General features: G+C 36.9%; 1 protein-coding gene across 2 annotated transcripts in view; it reads right to left on the bottom strand.

Moving 5' to 3' along the window:
* Window positions 1-746: 746 nt before the first annotated feature.
* CUL4A (cullin 4A) overlaps window positions 747-20,421 on the bottom strand; it is a 43,020-nt gene continuing 23,345 nt past the window's right edge. The window contains exons 10-20 of one of the 2 annotated variants that reach the window (XM_054081048.1): window positions 19,277-19,395; window positions 16,548-16,740; window positions 15,041-15,145; window positions 13,201-13,311; window positions 12,798-12,883; window positions 11,674-11,781; window positions 10,390-10,503; window positions 8,447-8,552; window positions 3,335-3,507; window positions 2,656-2,808; window positions 747-2,355 (exon numbers count right to left, since the gene is read on the bottom strand). In XM_054081048.1, the coding sequence (XP_053937023.1) occupies window positions 2,260-2,355; window positions 2,656-2,808; window positions 3,335-3,507; window positions 8,447-8,552; window positions 10,390-10,503; window positions 11,674-11,781; window positions 12,798-12,883; window positions 13,201-13,311; window positions 15,041-15,145; window positions 16,548-16,740; window positions 19,277-19,395 (1,364 nt within the window). In that variant the 3' untranslated portion in view covers window positions 747-2,259. Of the gene's footprint in view, window positions 2,356-2,655; window positions 2,809-3,334; window positions 3,508-8,446; window positions 8,553-10,389; window positions 10,504-11,673; window positions 11,782-12,797; window positions 12,884-13,200; window positions 13,312-15,040; window positions 15,146-16,547; window positions 16,741-19,276; window positions 19,396-20,421 lie in introns of those variants that run through there. The other variant, XR_008452510.1, reaches the window with a different exon arrangement.

The raw sequence follows: 20,421 nt of genomic DNA, 5'->3' as shown, positions 1-20,421 counted from the left end.
AGAAAAACAGTCATGATCACCTGCGCTAGCCACCTCTCCCATAGGTTTTGAACCTTCAAAGCCACTTTCAAACCAGTTTGGAAGAGTGAAAAACCTCAGAGACTATTGTTACATTCCCCGTAGTTTTTTGGGGGGGAAGGGAATGGGTGGAGATCAGCAGCCAGCTGAAGAACAAAACCAACGCTCCTATCAGCAGAAAGGCAGACCTAAGCAGAAAACCCCTCTGCAGTACTGCTGCTTGAGGATATTGATGAGGGGAGGATGACAAAGAAAGACGGGCTTCACTGTTTCCACTTCTTGTGGAACAGCTCATTTTTAATTGCTATACCAGAGTAATTTGGCCAAAGAGTTCTAGTCTACAGCAATTAAGAAAAACTGCGTATCTCAGCACTTATAATCAATTAACATCACTTTGTAAGGCGGAACCATTTCAATCATGTTCAAGATAACACCACTGCTTTTAATCTATTGTTTGAAACCGTTGAACCAGGAAGCTGGGGTTCAGAAATGGAAGGCTGTAACACATTCACTGTATCATTTACTGCATACTACTGCCAGCTTCCTCTGTGGATAAAGCCTCTCTCCATGACATTTCTGTGACGCACATAGTCCTTTTTTAAGACCTGAGTAAGATGGATCTGTTCGGCTTCCATATGCATAGAAAGTGAATTACAAGGTAAATGGTACAATTAACACTAAAGAACCAACTGCACAAATGAAGTGCCACGTTCTCACAAAGGCTAAGAAATTAATATTTAATATGCATCAAAGATTTTATTTGCATTAACTGAAGATTCAAATATTAAAATAAGTCTACATTAAATTACAATATTAAATATGTTTTAAATACAATAAACTAGATGTGTTTAGTTTCTAAACACAAAGGGAACAAAAATAATTCAGAAGAATGCAATACAGTTAACGACACCAGATGACAGTACAAGGACTTTCAGATGTAAATCCACAAGATTCCAACTCTCAGCAATGTTTAATTTAAGAAGAGGCAGTGGCCTTTTAAATTGATGCACAAACCCCATGTTACATAAACTTAATAAGGTATCTCTCAAGAAAATATTGCTCAGTTAAATTCTCATTTATGCCATGATCAAAACTCCTTTGGTAGCTCTTTTTTAGAATGAAACACACCAGTTTGCAAATCCGGAAAATAAACAGTCTTCTAAGTATTACCACAAAAGGTGTCTTCTTGATAGTTACAATTATCTAACAGATCTACAATGTCTTTCATTCTTTAATTCAAATCAACTTACATATATACAATATGTAACAAAGTACTCACAAAATCCTTAGTCGTTCAAGACAAAAAAATATGCTTTCACAACAGCGAGACCATAAAAGTCTTTTTTAAAAAAGGTTTTTGTTTTTTAAAGTGGAGCACGCTGTACAGTAGATTCCCTGTATGTTATTTTAAAGGCAAAACTAAATGTTACAGCAATTACATAAACAGTGATAAACACTAGTTGCCCTGAAATGAGGTAGGGCCTCTTTGACTCGGATCTAATCTTTGCCACTCAAGCCAGCAGAAGTAGTAATAAAATAATAATCCATATCTTGGCTAAATAACCCAACAACTCACTACACACATGAAAGCAGTCATCATCTTGGCACTTCAAGGATCTTGCTTCAAAACCTGATTTATCCAAACCAGACTGAAGTTTATAATAATTTGAAAGAAAATTAACACAAGTTTAAGGGTTGTCTTGGTGCATAATTTCAAAAATTCAGTGTATTTCAACAACACTGCTTGTGCATAAGTCTTCATCAATTAGGGGTTTTTAAAAAGTTACCCAAGTTGTTACTATAGCTAAAGAATGCAGCATATAGGGTCTTCACGGATGCAGTTAGAACACATAGATGAAGAAATCAGACTTGCATCCATCACAGAAGTATTTCTTACACAGGTAATTTTACTTTCCCATCCAACTTCAATGACAGTGTTAAACAAAACTGTAAAACTAAATGCTGAAGAACACAAAAGAGTAACTAAAAGAACTAAAAAGATGACATTTAAAATTTGTAAGCAGTCTTGACAAGGATGATAGATTAACATGTTGTTTTGCTTCTCTTCCACAGCAGTGCATGCAGCTGGTTGAATAATATACATCAACCTGAAATCTGCTAAAGGGAAGGTCTGGAACAGCATAGGTATTCGGTGTCCTGAAGATATATGTGGATGATTTTGGTTTTTATTTTGTAGGTTGTTTTTTTTCTTTTTTTTTAAGTAAAAGTATTTCCCCTCCATTAAGCAACATAGTGGTACTGATTGGGGTTGTCTTTGTCTCTCTCCATATAGTCTCTGTCAATGAGAGATTCAATCCTCTTTTTCAAGTCTCCAGGCTACAAAAAAAAAGACATTAGTAAAATAGTTACAATTATATTTGCATTTATATTACATTTAAAAAAAAAAAAAGGACTGCTAACAGCCACATAAGAAACTGCACCATAGTAAATATTTAAATATAATTTCCTACTTATATTCTGGCTTATTTCTGTTCACACGCTCATTTTAATACCTTAATCCTTGGATTTCATTCAGACATATTTCACATTTCTTACTCTTATGGACCAGCTGAATGGAAAAATACATTACATATTTTTAGATAATCCTAGAATGGTTTAGAAAACAAAATGAGTTACCTTTACAGGAAATTTCAGTTGATTATACAATTCAGAAACAAGTAGATTATGACCAAGAGTCTTTCTCATCTTCATTATTCGTACAATAGCAGCGTCAATCTGATATTGCCTGTCTTGAAACACTCTTTCAGTTGTGCTGACCTGTTCCTCAACCTAAAGAGCAATGCAACACCACAAATCACATCACCTTTATTGCTATTTTGTTATCAATTATATTTCTATGGTTAACTTTTCCAATGATATTAGACTTGTGTATTCTTTTTCATCTTTGAGACAGAGGCATGCATGACTGCATGCTAAGAACCAAGTGATCTTGAAGTGTACTGCTAAAACAAGCCAAAGATAAAATTAATGATAATGTGAAGGAAAAAAATAACGTATGCCTTATTTTAAATTTATTTAATAAATTAAACTAAATTTTAAAAACTCACATCAGATTTTTGAGAGAACAAGTACATTTGAAAGCCCAAATACAGTAGCCTTCTCTATCAAACCTGCTCAAATCCAATTTCACTTTTAGAGATTTTAATATGCAAAGGCAAAAGGAAAAAACTCAGTGTTAATTAAAACATTGTTTTAATATCTGTTTCCTTTCTCCATATGCAAAAACCATGAGAGGAAATGTAGAGATTCTGTCTCTCCATGATAAACAGAATGAATACGAAAAATGAATACATACTGTTTCTTTCATTTGGATTTGGTTGATCTTTATTCTAAACAATTTATGCTTGAAATCACCATTAAAGATGAATTTATCTCCATCTTCTACATCCTTCCCCTTTGGATTTTTAATCAATACTCGTGCTTTTCCACACGCTAAAGACTGTAAGGTTCTTCTTAATTCACTGTCCTCTGTGAAGAAGTTCAAGTATGGGAGAAAGCAGAAAAAAACATTAACGTAAAGAGTTTTGTGTGATTAATCTAGAAATACAATTGAAAAGTTACTGATTTTATGTTAATGCTTATTTCAGCTAAGTTCCAATTAGGTGACAACTTACAGCTTTAAGCTCAGAAGACAGACTCTGGCTCATCTCAGCGAGCCTTCTATCCAAAACTAGTTTCAGAAAATATTTCACACTAATGTGGGCCTGGTTTTATTGCTTTAGTTTTCTTTGGTAGTAATAGGGCTTCAGGAAAAAAAAAAAAAAATCTGTCGATGACAAGGAACTCAAGCTATCCATGTTATGATTTCATCACTGATTTTAACACAAACTTGAAAATATATAATAAAATAAAAAAAAAAAACAGTAGAGAAGCCTAAATTGACAGGAAGATGTTTTCTGAGAAGGCAGAGCTGACATCTATTATAGTCACTAACTTTCCCCACAATAGGAAAGCAGTAGAAACAAGCAGGTGAGGAAGATTTTATCTAGTAAGATTTAAAGCTAAAAGCATTTGGACAAGCAGATAAAATGAAGTCTATAACATTCTAATAATTATGTTGCAAAGTCTTGTATCAAGGTTTTGCATTAAAACAGCCTCTACAGTCTCTAGAATACTTGTATCCACAATATAAAATTATCACCAAATGTGTCAGATCTTCTGAACAGTTTTAATCTAAAATCTGAAAGGTTTTGCAATCTAGTGCTGAAGTGCAGCATAGCTAAGTAAAAGATTATTAATTTACACACAGTGACCTTTTCCTTTTTTTAACCTTCCAGTTGTTCCATAATTACTGAAAAAAACCTTTAAACCAGACTGGCTAAACAGACATTTATGATGTTTCACAGGTTTTTTTGTGTTTCACCTTCAGTAAATGCAAATTGTTGAGTTGTGGGTTTTGTCCAAAACAAAGGATGCTGTTAAAAACACTTGGTACACTTTGGAGCTTTGCTTGTGCCTTGCACCGTAAGTCACAGGTTGCAGTATGCCAAAGGGAAGGAATCTGCAGTACCTACCAATCACAGAAGTAAAAGTGGAACTACTAGAGGCTTTCTTGATAATGAGAAAAGCTGGTAAAATCATGAAGTATAATGGGAGAACACATCTGAAAGAAACATGGTTACCAAAGAGCAGGTAACCATTTTTTTTTCTGAGTGACAGCTTATGCATTTGCTAACTGCAGTAATGTACCAGGGACAACCTCATCTCTTCAGACACTGGTGGTAATTCCTTGTAACAGTGACTGTAAAACACGAGTTACACCTACACCAGTTAATGCAGATGCAGACGGTGATATCCTAAAGGAGTGAAAACCCATGTGATGTTTGGGTTTTTGTTTTTCAGTAATATAGTAATCATTCATGAGCTTCTCTTCTATTTAGCCTGAGGAAAATTCATAGGAGTATGAATTTTTGAGCCCCCAAAGTGTATGTATTTTGAATTAGATGGGAATGGAATATAAAGATAGAACAAAGCCAGAAATACATGTAGAGACCAGCTGCCCAACCTGTTTCAATACCTGGGGTTTTTGATATCCAGATACCCATTTACTCTAAGTGCAAGACATTTACCAAACTGACTTGTAATACTGTTAGCACACAGCAATGTAGCTGATACTGAAGCTGAATAAGTAACTAAGTGTCCAGACAGTAGAACCACAGAATGCATAATACTCACCTCTGTAAAACCTATATAGTAGATAATGAATGTATGAAAAACTTATTAAATAAGATATGAAACTGTGGATATGGCTCTCCTATCTTGCCAAGCACAGCACTGAACACAAATTGCTAGGTTTTATTTTGTGAAAGTGCTTGCTTAAGTGACTGAAAGCTTTAAGTAATACTCTTTTATGGGTTTCTGCCATATTGACTTGTCATTTATTTCTATTATTTCAATATGACTCTTGAGTGAAACAAACAAGTATTTATCCGACGGGCACTATCTTCCATTATAGTGAGCAAGGGAGCTGGGAAGACATGACTGACCAGTCTGAGGAACCCCCATGGAAGCACTGCTAAAGCTGCTTCAACAGAAGAAGAGTACCAAACACTGGAAAATTGCAAATGCTCCAGACCTCCAGTACATTATTCATGATGCTACAAAGAACAGGTACCCTGGGTCAGAAGGTCCATCTAGCGCCACATCCTGTCTAGCAGTGGCCATGAGCAGGTGAGCATAGGGCAGGATATAAGAGCAAAGCTATTGCAGATACACACTTCCCTGCTCTTCCACCTCGCTTCATCCTACTGCTCTGTAAGGCTCCAATCACTTAGGGACCTTCTAAGCCAAAGGTGGTTTCTATGTGTTGAGAAATCTTCAGCGCTTGCTCTCTGATCTATCTGTCTCCTTGTATTCTGTAAACTTCCAGCTTTTACAACATGTTGTTTAGTTTTCATCACTATGTGCCCATTTTGGTTTTCTGCCCTCTAGCTTTTTTTGAGTAAATAAACAGATCCTTATTCACATATTTCTATTTACCTTTTGGTCTATTTAGTTTAGTCCTAGCACATAGAATCATAGAATGTTTTGGGTTGGAAGGAACCTTAAAGATCATTTAGTTCCAACCCCCCTGCCATGGGCAGGGATACCTCCCACTAGCTCAGGCTGCCCAAGGCCACATCCAGCCCGGCCTTGAACACCTCCAGGGATGGGGGCATCTGCTGCTTCCCTGGGCAACCTGTGCCAGTGCCTCACCACTCTCATTGTGAAGAAATTCCTCCTTATGTCTAGTCTAAATCTGCCCCTCCTCAGTTTATAACCATTGCCCCTTGACCTGTTACTACAAACCTTTGTGAACAGTCCCTCCCCAGCTTACTCGTAGGCCCCTTTCAGGTACTGGAAGGTTGCTATGATCTCCTCGGAGCCTTCTCCTCAAGCTGTCCCATGTCTTCCATCTTTACTCCCATTCTCTGAAGTTTTCTTGGATCCACTCTTGTTTTTAGATGGAGGAGGGAGAAGTCGAACAAACCCTACAGACTTTCCAAGACATTAAAATAAGCCAGCAACTTCACTCTCTTTGAATTTACATGGACCTCACCCTTCTTGTACGGGTTCCCTCTGTTTCAAGGGCTTTCCTACTTTCTAATAAATCTAGATTCTCTTCAATACATCATTTTTTCCAGGCATACATTGCAATTCTGCCTGTCTAGCCCTGCACATGGTGTTTAGAACTTTAGAAACAGTTTCTATGACAACCCTAATGCCCAGATTTTGCCCTCCAGTTACCAGTCCCGTTATTCGTAACCATCAGCCAGGACCTCTGGTTCACCCAGGGCGGTCTTTGAGAGTCTGGCTGTCAGCACCTCTGCCCTTAGTGGTCAGTTCACCAAGCAGCTGCATCACAACTGCAGCTACATTTTCTAATAACTGAATTGCTGTTCTTTTCCAACTATAGAGGATACCCCTGAGTGAAAGGTCATCAAAGTAGCAGGAGGCAGGAAGGGTGCAGTGTAGGACCTCTTTCTGACAGAATTTCTGGCCATAAGAGCTTACTATTCTTTAGAAGTAGAGAGACCACTAGGTGGGAATGAGACCTCTCTAAAGCAACTCCGAACACCTTGTGTAGGTAGAGTCTGAGAAGACAGAATTTTGTCATACATCCTTGACCCATGGGAACTCTGTACCATGAACTGTCCTCAAAACCTGCGTTCCTATACTATATCCCCACAGGGAAGAGAAACACAGACATAGCACTCAGCACAATGACATAACATAATATAGGGAGCCCCCAACTATAAATTCTAGCGTCTGCCTTGAAAGTAATCTCTTGAAATCCTTTCTATTGTTCTACAATGGAATGTTTTTCCACGCAGCAGATTTTGTCTGTTGCGGTCAGGCAGCCAGAATACAAGCTGTGAGGTAAAGCAATACAAGATGAGAAAGCAGAATCTGGATCAGGCTAGGGTGAACTTACGTTTGTTCTGTAAACATTGTACTCTGACCTAATGAGCCTCTCTGGATTATCTTGATGCTTATCATTCACACTGGCATGAGTTTTCTTCAGCTCCCTTCTTCAGCTCCCTTAGCATTAATGGAGTGAATGACTAAGCAACTTGAAGCAGTGCCGGAGGACCTGTGCTGCTTTCTGCAATGCATCACTCTGAACCACAGGGATTCTTGATATCTTCATTTTACAGTGTTTTAATAAATATATTTCCTAAATTTTAGTACTTGTATGGGTTCAAATAGTTTTTCAGCAGTTGCTCTGTTGGTTTGATTTTAAGATTCAAAATGTGAAGGGCTACTGGGTACAATCTGCTTGCAGAAGTTTCAGAGAGTAAAGAGACGGCATTATCATTTTTAATGCCAATAGCTGTAACTATTTCAAGGAAGTGCAAAAATTTGAAAAAAAAATCACCTAAGAGCATAAGAACACAGAAGGCAAATACTACAGATTGTTAGAAAGAAAACTATACTTCAGAGTTTTCTTTGTTGTTTCTGCCTTCTTGTTTCAAGCACAGAGGGACACAGCTACGGAGCAGTTCACCTGAAAATACTCTGTTGAATCATCTCAAAATGACAGCATTCTACAACAGATTATTTTCAAAATGTAGTATTTGAAACTGTAATAGAACAAAAATAATCTGTACACCCTACAGTCTTTATGCTTTATGATCACTTGAATTTCAAGAATTGCAATGATATGTTTTGTAAATTAAACAGGACGGTAGCACTACCATAGCCTACACAGCTCTCATTATTCATTTCGTGAAGCATCTATTTTATTTGCACTAGCAACCACCAGCACTGTGTTTTCCTCATGTCTTTTAGTGTCTATATGCTACTGGCTCATGAAGTTTGTCCTATTGATCATGGGAAATTTCTTAAAGGTAGTCCTTTACATAGTAAATCATAATTGTCCATCACTCGATTAATACATTTAAGAATCAAAAAGTATTTGTCCTACCTACGCCGGTGGCCATTTTAATATCTTCAAAACTGAATTCATCTCCTTCATTAAACATAAGCAACACTAATGTCTGGAAGAGTGATACCTGAAATTCTTTTTTTCCCTAGAAAAGAAATATCAAATAATTAGAAGCAATATTCAGTACATTTTCTATTGCATCCCTCAAATGTGGCAAATTACAGAGGCTATACATTTTTTTTTCTATTTCTAGAAGAAGAGATGTGCATTTTAGAGTGCCTGGCCAAAAGAGGAATCTGCCTGAATGCAGTACCGAGGAAAGAGGATATTTTTAAAACCTCTTTTTTTTTTCCATCTAACAGTAGCAATACAGCAGACAGCAGGAGCTCATTAGAATGGCCTTGTATTTACTTCACATCATTTACTTCATTTTAATTACAATATATGAAATTCTGGCTTTGCCACCATCAATAGTGAATCTCTTAGTACTTTACTCAAGCTGCATTTTATAGAGATGAGCAAATTATACAAAAGCAATCTTGGTGTTTGTTATGGTTTAACCCCAAGTGGAACTAGGACCACACAGCTGCTCACTCACCTCCAACTCCACCCATGGTAGGTGGAGAGGAGAATCGGGGGAAAAAGGGAAGACTCAGGGGTTCAGATAAAGACAGTTTAATAGGACAGCAAAAGGAAGAGAAGATGATGATAATAGTAATAATAACAACAACAATAACATATACAAAACAAGTAATGCACAATACAATTGCTCATCACCTGCAAAGGCTGATACCTAGCCCATCCCCAAGCAGAGAACTCTGGCCCTCAGCCAACTTCCCACTTATGTATTGATCATGACATTATATGGTATGGACTATCTCTTTGGCCGGCTTGGGTCAGCTGCCTGTCTGTGCTGTACTCCAGTTTCTTGTGCAAAGCTTAGGAAAACTGAAAAAGTCCTTGATTTCTTAGCAACAACTAAAAAGCTCAGCGTATTACCAACATTCTGCTCATACTAACTCTGAAACATAGAGGCTGCTGGGAAAAAATTAACTCTATCCCATCCCAGCATCAGCATCGCCTGGCAACAACCAAAACACTGTGTGTTATCAACATTATTCTCATACTAAATCCAAAACACAACAGCTACTGGGAAGAAAATTAACTCTATCCCAGCTGAAGCCAGGATAGCATTAGATCAAATATAAAAGAAACAAAAGATAATTTAGCTTTACAACAACACACTGTGACAGTATTACCAGTAGCACAATACTTGTACAAAGGGGCAATGGAAAGAAAATGACTCAAGATTCACAGACAGCTGTAAACACTTCTGTCAACTGACAACTACAATCCTATTCATCTTACTGTTACCTAATGCCTAAACCTCTTAAGTTTCACACTGAGTTAGTAAGAATATTCAAGTTTTTTTGTCTTTGCTCTGGCCCAGTTAAGCTGCATTATTAGCAAGGCAAGATAGTCCATGAGACAAAACAAAACCACATTAAGAAACAATGTGGTTATTTGACTTAAATAATTCAAGAAGCATTTAAATTTTAACAACAGTCATTACATGACTCAGACCCTTCAGTCTCTACTTGTATCAGTGAAGCACACTAAAAGCGTCACCAGTATTTCAATAATCAAAGCAATTCCATATTGAAAATAAAAGGACTCTGCATTCTTTTTTTTTTCATTTATTTCCTGCTTTATAACAATTTTCTTGATTTGAATGAGCAAAAGTGTTGTCTATCAAATGAACATAAAATTTTACCAAAAGGTATCACATTGTTGTCTTCCACTAGCTAGGTAGTATTTCAGTTCAATTATAAAAAAGTCTACTTTCTATATAAAATAACAGTATTGAGTTGGGCTTTTTTCCTCCACAAAAATGTTACTACGTTTATAAAAACATTACTAGATTCCAAATAATTGACTTAAAATTTATCCCAACAGGCTGAGCGTTAAACAAGCAAACTTACTTCCTTAAATTCTGCCTTTAGGACAGCATGCCCTAAGGTGGTCTGCCACTGAAGCTTTCGACCACTGTGTTTTCCTAGGTAAAAGGTTTTAAATACCTCTTGAAGCTTTATCATCTGTAAAGCAAAGAGAGAAAAACATTTATTAGCATTATAATGATGTTGGATGATTTTTACAGATGTAATTTCTCTATTCTCCTCGACGATATTTCATAATGAGTTTTTCAGTGTGAAAAAATAAATCTTAGGAGCAACATTTTGCTCTCATGTACGAAAGTCTCAATTCAGAAACAGCTTTTATTTCTTTTTTTTTAAAAATATTTTATTTGTTTGGGTTTTTTTTCAAATAACAGTAAAAATACCCCCCCACCCCCTGTAAAAGTTTTTAAACCTCAAAATAACTACTAGTTTTGCCCTGGACTTCGAATCTCACCGAGAAATCACTGGATAAAAAGCATACCTCTCACAACTACACGGTAACTTTTACCATCTGCTCCCAAGTTTTTCCTTTACCTTGTCCTATATAGATTCAAGTCTGATTCCATACATGATACCATCTTGTTTCCAAGTAAGGAGTTTTTTTATCCCTCCATTTTTATGATATGTTGCCCAGGTTGGGTCGTTCCAAAGTAGCCTGCTACAGAGGAACAGACGCCACAAGAGCAAGAACATAAAAGCTTCCATGTCTTCTGAATTGAACAGAAACCTTGCTACCACCTTTAGCCTCTGAAGTGCTTCCTGCATTTTAGATCAAGCAATGTACTACTAGATCAAACTCCTACCGATAGGACCTTCGCAAAAATCTCAGCTTGGAAGCAGACTTTTTTCAGGCTACTGCCATTTCAATACAGGGGCTAATTTTGTGCGACACGTCACAGGGAACAGAGGAAGGATCTTACAGAATAAAGAAGTGTGCAGTAACATAACTATTGGCTAGACCAAAACACCTAACCAATGTAGTTAAAGATTGACTAAATTACGGTGAACTGTCCAGTTTTAAACTTTTAAGTGCTCAACAGCAATGCTGAGTAGGACACTGATTTTATTTTAATACTAATTTATTATTATTATTAAAAAATAAAAAAAAAATATCAGGTGAAACAACTATCTGAAAAATGTGGATTTTATACACTACATTTTATTTTTTGCCATTTTTTAATCTTTAAAATGAGATAAACCCTATAAACATCTAACAGAAAAACATTAAATGTAGGGTACTAGTTCACCTTATGATAGTGATTATAGTCCTACTCGCTGAAGTGCTTTTAGAAGAATTCAAACACTAACCTCTGAATTTAAGTGGACTTCCATAGGTGTGTAAGTTGGCCAATACCCCATAGTTAATATATTTACTGTCAGGTCTATATTTCCTGGGTCACTTTGGTTCTGCATATACTAAAATAAAAGAGACAAAAAAATCATTCAAGTATACTGTTTGCATGCTACATTGGAAGATATACCTAATTAAATTAGAAAATGAAAGTTGGTAGAAAAATGAAAGATTACAGTCCACATCTTTGGTTAGATATGTGCTACTAAGATTTTGAATTTTGGGACTATTTATTGCTTCCATTCCCAGTTTCAATACATGGCAAGTGATTGGAAGTAAAAAGAAAAGTACAACACATCTTGAAGTATCCCAGACCACTGTCTTTGCAAGGTATGAAGGTCAAAAGAACTTAAATCACAGGCAAATAAAGTTTTTGATCAGAAGCCAAGCAAGAACTATGAGATCAAAAGGATCCCCTGGGATTTCCACAGATCTGTTAGACAACACATTTTCTTATAATTTCAGCATAGCATCATTCAAGCCAGGCTGCGAAGTCTGGGACAGAAAACTCACTAGAGTGTTTTATGAAAGAAGCAGGTGTCCTGGGTCAGATCACAACCCCAGTATCCTGTCTTAAACGAGGGCCCAAAACAGGTTCCCAGGGAGAAGTGCAACAACAGCGTGAGCATATACAGTATTTCCTCCAAGCATTCCCTCAGTTACCAATAGGTTGGAAGCTTTGGGGCAGAGACGTATGTGGTTTCTGTGCAATTAGCAACCTTCAGGGAGTTTCTCTGGTGTGGGTTGTTCACAAAGAATTCATCAGAAGCAGCAACAGTTTACAGAATGAAAGGGGTATAGAATTTAAAGGATATCAGACAACTAAGTTACTATATAGTATTTAGACTGTAATTTAATTATAAAGAACTTAAAAAACTCTGCAAAATAAGATTTATTTCTGAACAGATATACAATACATAAATTCTGTTCTATAAGTAGACTAGAAGTAGACTCTGTTACTATGAGCAGGACCTGCTCAAAAGCTCTTTTGTTTAACTTTAGCTCAATCCAAGGTATAACACCATTAACTGCTTCCCCATCACTACTTAAAATTTAGTACACACACAGAAGCTAAATGTACCTGCTTAAACTGAACCATGACATCTTTTGACAGTTCCATGTCCTTGAACATGCCCTCCAGTTTGCTGGTAAAAGCAGCGCCACATTCTGTCACACGAATTAAAGCAAAGATCCCACAATTACAAAGAAGCACAGAACTAGCAACAGAAGTTTAATCTAAGGTGGTTGAACCAGATTTGTGAGGGTCCAGAGCATGCACAACTAGGTATATGTTTTAAGGATTTTGCTCCTTTGCAGGTACATCAAATAAACCAGTCAACTATCTAAGAGATCAGGCCAATAGTTCTTGCTGAGCACAATGTAAGCTGCAATTACTTAAAATCTGGCTTAAAACACAAGAAAATAAGGATTTCAATTTACGTGCCAAAAAGTAATAAAAACGTAACACATCCAAAGACACTTACCATGTTTAAGCTTTGACAACATGGACTTCTCAGCATCTACTGATGCACTTTTTCCAACCAGCAGTCTTTTGGCCAAGTCTTTCTTATAAAATGCCTCAAACACATCTTTACCTGAATATAAATTGAAACAAAAATAAAATACAAATTAAATCATACAATCTATTTGCATCACTGCCCTTCAGGCTTGTGACACAAGCCTTTCTCATGACATGTTGATCAGCAGAACAATATTCCCTATGCAACAGCAAAGAACTAACACGTAGGCAACTAGGGGTTTTTTAATATTTGAACTATTTTCTTAATGTATTTTGTTATATTTTTACTTTCTCTCTCAGGAACATGTGATGCCTTATATTTCCGATTGGATCAGCTGCTTACCACATGAAATTATTCTGGAGTCCAGAAGAACATTCTCCCTAATTTAATAAATTAGTGTTTTGATATATTAAAATTTCATAAAGAAAAAGAGTCCCTATGTATTAAAGAAATAACCTTGAAAAGCTGAAGAAAAACAATCAGAAGTCTTCTCACTTAGTTTGCCAATAGTCTTTTGAAGTAAGTCATACAGGCACTCACAAACTTTCACACCTTAAATCAGAGTTTCCATAAATCTTTTCTATTGACAGTGCAAAGATGTCAGTAAGTTGTCTCACTTTCAAGAGAAAGGCATTTGCTGTGACTAAAGGCACTCCTTGTGCTGCCTACAACAGCCCCTCCTAATTCCTCGCAAATGCCTTCCAATATGCCTGTAGCAATGTCTCTAGTGCTCTCCATCCTACTCTTGGGTAAAGTGCTGTTTCATGACACACCATCAAGATATTATGGAAAACTAACTACTAATTACCATCTGCTCTTAAAAGGACTCTTACACACTCGATACCTCAAAATAAATTTGCACTTTTAGCTCAGTAGTCCTTAAATATTAAGAGAAATACAGTTAGTTAATGATTCAGATTAACAGAAATTAATCTCTTCACCTGATAAAGTGCCTGCGATACTGTGTTAATTCACCATCTCTATCCAACATCCTTTGCATTTGACAAAAATAATGATGTAAATTACATTACTTTATGACTGGCTTCTTGTGTGCTTTCCATTTATTACTGTACTTGTTTCGGATTTTACAAGGAAAGAACCCCACAGCGCTCAGAACAAACTAATATAGACTTGGGGAGTTCCTGCTTAGTCCGCTCTGGCCCAGCACATGTCTCACTTCCCTCAAAACAATGACCACGCATCTCTACAGGACTCAACCACGTATTTTTTCTGATATCCAACCTAGCAAAAAAAGATTCTCCTAACACATACAAGGGTTATGCTCAGATAAGGACAAACATCAGGCAAGTGCACCTCAAAGGCAATAAAACACAGCAATAACATTTTCTCCCACCATTTTGGGACCTCCTCTGTGTTCATTCTCAGTCATGATGAGAAGATACCAGTCATTAGTTGCTGCATTTTCATGTACTTTGCACTGACGACACACTGATGTGGGCAGGGAAAGGAAAATCTGTACTAACCTTTCTGTTCTCTGTTATTATAGGAGAGGTTGTGGTTACAGATACAGATAATTTACATGAAAGAAAACACTTCCACCCACAGCTCTAACTCTTAGGTCTCCACTCACAGATTGTAAAAGGTCTTAACCTGCCAGTCTCCATAAAACAAGTTTGTCCTCCCTGGTGTATTTATTGTGCTCCTTCAGATGTAAGGCAACCTGAAGACCAAGACTAACAGAAACTCATGCTAAAAAAGATCTCTTACACTCAGCCAAATACAGTTCTGCTAGTAGCAACGAAAACATTTTTAACTGCATCAACCGTGAACAGATATTTCTTACCGTGAATGAATCTAAATATGATCATGATTTTGTCAAGGATTCTTTCCAGCTCTTCATCTGTTGCTTCTTTATTACCAGCTCTTAACTTGGAATCCACATATTTTGCTACAAATAAATAAAACAGTTTAGCAGCTTACAAAAAACATTCTAAAATCACCAACTTAAGCACCTCCCACTTGACATGTTACTATCTATATATTAAAATATGGGATAAGTGCTAAAGTTTCTATTTTCTATTCTGCCATCCTTGCATTCAGTGGGATAATAGAGCCTGACTGTACTACTGCCATCATGGAGAAATATCACAAAAAGGAACTGTCCAAGAAAAAAGCTCCACAGCAAAATCATTAAAATGAGCGCATTAAAACTTCCCACATTTTGTGTTATAGCCATAGCAAGCACTTGTTGAAAGACAATGTTTTGGAAGTCCACAATGCATACGAATCTATTTTATGAGAAACAGAAACAAACAACACAGAGGACTATATTTTTGTAGACCTTTACCATGTCCCTCATGCTCCTTACTAGGAGCATACAAAACTTTAAACAGAAGCAATGCTTTCAAGTTAGTAGCTTCAGAATGCCAGAATTAAGGTTAAGCCATGAGTTTAGCCAAGTATTTATTAAACCCCATTAGCATCTTTATACAACCCTCTGCGTAAGAAGGAAACGTTTGCAGTAGCTAAAACACCACAATCCACAAATGACAGGAGCCTGCTTCATGGCTTTAACCTGTGTCACTAGGTTGTGCAATTTGTCCTACATAAGGTTGGTTTCAGAAGAGAGCCACAAAGTAAGCTGAAAGAAGGCAAAATAATGCCCAGAGGGAATTAAAAAACCCAACCTACGAGTGAGATCCTCTCCTTGTGTAAAATGCCACCGCTTCAGTGGCTGCAGGCAAAATACAGTCAGAACAGCTTTTGCCAGACCAGGGATAAATTCAGTAAAAGTATTTTTAAGATGTTTTTGTTATTTCTCCTCTTAATGAGCACTAGTTCCCCTTTCGAGGTAATCTTTTTGTTCCCCCTGTATTAAAACCCCTTGTTTCTGAAGGTTTCAAAACTGCTCTCCCAACTTCAGTCTTCAAGGCAGGTGGGCTGTCATCACACCCTTCTATCTGTAACATCCAAATAACTGCTCTACTACCAGTTTTAAAACCATTTCTCTTTTATTTTTGCCACAGTTACTCATCCCCATAACCATTTATTCCACTTGTAGCATCAGCATTACGCTCTCTGAGCAGCTGTTAGTACCGTGCAGGAAGCAGAGCGCAGGGACAGCAAAGCTGGCATGCTCCATCAGGACGCGGTGCACACACGCCCAACAGCACACACAAGCTTTTCAATCCCGCAACGCTCCCAGGTTAACTTTTGCTTCGTATCCCAAAAACGAGTCTCCTGAAGCAGAATACGTACTGTATCACTATTGCACTAGCACACTCAGCAGCGTTATCTTATCATGCTTTCTATAGAATTTTGAAATATTTCACAGAAAAATATTTGTGTACCTATCAATTCTGCAGGTTTATTTGGTCTCTTGTTGATAAATGTTTCAAAGGACTCCTTCATCAAGTTTATAAATTTTTCATTTTTCTGAAAGCACACTTCTATGATATGGTCCACTTTATCCTTAAAATCTAGTAGCTCTTGCACCATATCCTTGTCCTTTTCAGGATTAACCACTATTGTTGTCCCAAAGTTCTGTAAAACAAACACTTTTGATAATAAAATACTTCAGATCGCTACCTATCTCTTGCAACAGACACATTCACCCTTATAAAATCTCTTATCAGAAAAAATAACTTTTTTTATAGAGCTACTTATGCAACTTCAAGTTTTAAAAAAATGAGATGCACTGAAATTTAAAATAAAAACCTAGACACACATTAATGGATTTCAAACATTAGTGTTTGAAGATTACACACATTTAAGACAAAAGCTAAAAAACAAAACCAAACCACAGTAGACATGACTGTATGATGTGCAAGTTTACAGTTAAATACACAACTACATGATTAATGTAAAAGAAATTATATTGAAACTGTCTCTGAAACATTAAGTGTAATGGAAAACTTGGCACTATTTTCCTTAAATCCATTCAAGAGCTCTATCGATGGAACAAATGGTGAAAATTCAACCGCTGCTCATCACTCCAAGATTTGTCTCTCAGTGAGGGCTTATAAGCAAAAAAAAACCACCCAACCCAGCTGATCTGCAATAAGACAAAATTTTCCTATTTGCAAAAGGCAGCCAAAGACTTGACTTTCTTTTCTTGTTCCTACACTTATTATTTTAAAGGTAGAGATAGAATACCATTTGTCTAGTGAACCAAAATATCCCATAAGGGAGGATTTTAACCTATTGGACAATTTACAATTGCTTAGAAACACTGACCAGCACCCTAGGCAGAATAACCAGTTTTCCAAGGTGAGAAAGAGGAACATCTGCACAGTAACAGTAGAACAGTATTCAACTGGTGTATTTTCATCAACTAAAGTATGTTAGCCACAACAACAGTCAAAGAGAATTGAGGAAATTCTTCCCAACCTCAGAATTTCCACTGCAGTACCCAATTATCCACTGTGATCTTTCTCAAGTAACATTTCAGTGTGAAGCAAGACAACCACAAGGCTGCCTGAAGTCCTTAGGTTCAACATGTAGATCATAGAATGGTTTGGGTTGGAAGGGACCCCTGAAGATCTAGTGCATATCATATCTTACACTTAGCACAATTGCCCCTTCATTAACACAGCAGCTGGACATCTGTGTCTCTACCAGCGGGCAAACTGAGATACAGAGAAGCTAAAAGGCACCTCTGAAATCATAAAAAGGTGACTACAGTAGAGCACAGCCCTTCATCCCAGTAATCGGGCACACTCTCTGTGCTTTTTCTTACACTAGTTCACAAGACAAAAGTTCTTGAAGCCTCCCTTTAATGCATTCTGTCTATATACATAATGCACGTTTAAAAAGAGGAGACTACTGACACTGTAGAAAATGGCTTCTAGATTCTTGAGACTGTTAAAAAATATGTTAAAAACAAAGCCATACAAGGTTTTATTCTGCAAGATATAAGGTATGATAAAACAATTTAACAAGTTGTTGCTGTGAAAGGAGAGGTTCTGGTTCTCCTTCCTTTATTTTCCTTCCTGTCCTGAACTCCTGCCTCTTTCCTTAGGCCTGCACAAGAACATTTCTGTGATCCTCTTTAGCTCACTAAACCTGGCACAAACTCAACCTTGCCCAGGTACTGTGTTAATCTACGGAGTAGCACACTGCACAAGAATTAAGTCAGCAGCATCATCTGGGAGCAAGGAAGAAGATACTCCTTCTCAGCCATGGCAAGCTGTTCAATTGCCCCAGATGCCTATGGATCCACAGTCTGTATATGGGAACACTGGAAAACACCATGGGGAGCAAACCCCACCTCAGTTCTATGGTCAGAGGGGGGACTATGTCCCACTTGCGTGGGGTGGACGCTGGTGCACCATGCAGAACTCACAATATGGGCGTGCAGGAAAGGCACATCTGAAATGAACTGATGTTGTACACTTAGTCCTGAAGGCTTATGAACACATGGGCAATTCAGGAAAGAACTACCACATTGGGAATTACCAGCTCTGGAGAGAAATATCTTGCATGAAGCTTTCCTGCTTTCATCTTGCAGACAACTAGAGTTCAAGTTCTCTGGGGCAGCATACTACGTGCATATTACACCTAGCTAAACAAACTTGAAACATCTAAATATGACTTTGATGATGGATTGTTTTCAAAAGGAATAGTCCGGTCAACATAGCTTAAATATTCATCAACATTGCCATAGGCTGGTTACATGTAGAATTGCTAGCCTGCAGTAGAATAGCTACCTTCTCACATTCCACTGATTTTGCAAATATGCAAATAGTTGACTGTATTTGTAGCAAAACACAACACGTTGTACAATCCAGTGTACTCTAAACACACAGGCATGTTGCTCTATTTAAAAGCAAAGCAAACAAAAATAACTTCTTTAATAACATTTAAACCTATAAGGAAAGCAACTTCCAAGTAGAAATTTAAACTCCAAACTTAGATGTTGCTGTTTCTCGTTATGTGACTGTCATTGGTGGAGGGAGGGAGCATTAACATATCTCCCCATATTTGCTTAAACCAGAATTTTGATGTGCACACTTACAGGACATTGTTCGTGTATGATAACAGCATGAATTTTGACATTAGTAAGAGATCTTTGAAATACCTTGATGTATTCACTCCAATGTTGCAGAAGGATCTGCTGCCCACCTTTTACCCGGCTGAACAGTTGATATGTCTGGGTCAAATCTGATATTCTGTTTTCATCAAGCAAGTTATCAAGACCTAAAAAAACATAATAAGAAGAAAGTGCAAATTTGAACACCATTGAGTAGTTAGAGACATATTAGAAAAACCTCTATGAAATACATAAAAATGCTCCAGCGTGCTTAAAAAGTATGATATTTTAAAGACTAAATTTCTGAAAACAAGTGATATGCTCAAGGTTAACATGTCCCCATGTTTAAATTCACTAAAGTGATTTATGGTATAATATTATAAAGCTATTTCAACTGAAGTACTTTCCCAACAAGGCGCTGACTGTAAGCCTTGTGCAGAACTTTTATGAACAACACTTGATTTGAAGGGTACGGTTTTAGCAAGAGATATCACAAAACATCTAAAGAATGCCAGAAAACAGTAAGCTAAGTAAACTGCCCCAAATTTAAAGTAAAGATAAATACTTTGCAAGTGGAGTGTGGCGAGCCATCTTTTAAGATTAAGAATGTCCTATGAACTGTCTGTTCTGATACAGATGGAATAATACAAGACTACAAATTCCTTCCAAGCAACTTTTTTTACTCACCCAATGTGAAATTATGCCTTGGATTAATGAATAGAGAAGCAAAGCTCAACACAAAACATGAAGCACACCATCTACACACACATTTTAACATATTTTAACATTTGAGAATATGATGAATATAGTACCAGTGTAATCAAAGGCACGTTGTCTGGTGTTGGTGACAGAGGCTTTAGTAATACGAAACAGTAGCAGCATCAAAGATTTATGGAATTTTTTTAAATCTAGAAAGTTTGATTTTAAACAGGTTGACAATTCATATAATCAACAAAGATGACACTGTACAACTGTTACACTCTACCAAATATACTTAATTCCATTTTTTAAATGGTAGCAGATAACAAAGGATTTTCAGTCACTACTGAATTATCCCATTTCTACTATATTCTTCATCTTATAGATACTTTCACTGTATATTATACCCTACACATTCAGAAAGGCAATGGATGTTCAAGAATGATATCAGGTACACATTTGTATGACATTCTGAGATTTCCTAAACTCTGAGC

This window comes from Cuculus canorus, chromosome 1 (genome assembly GCF_017976375.1).
Source record: "Cuculus canorus isolate bCucCan1 chromosome 1, bCucCan1.pri, whole genome shotgun sequence".
NCBI lineage: Eukaryota > Metazoa > Chordata > Aves > Cuculiformes > Cuculidae > Cuculus > Cuculus canorus.
This window is presented reverse-complemented; position numbering and strand designations above follow the sequence as displayed.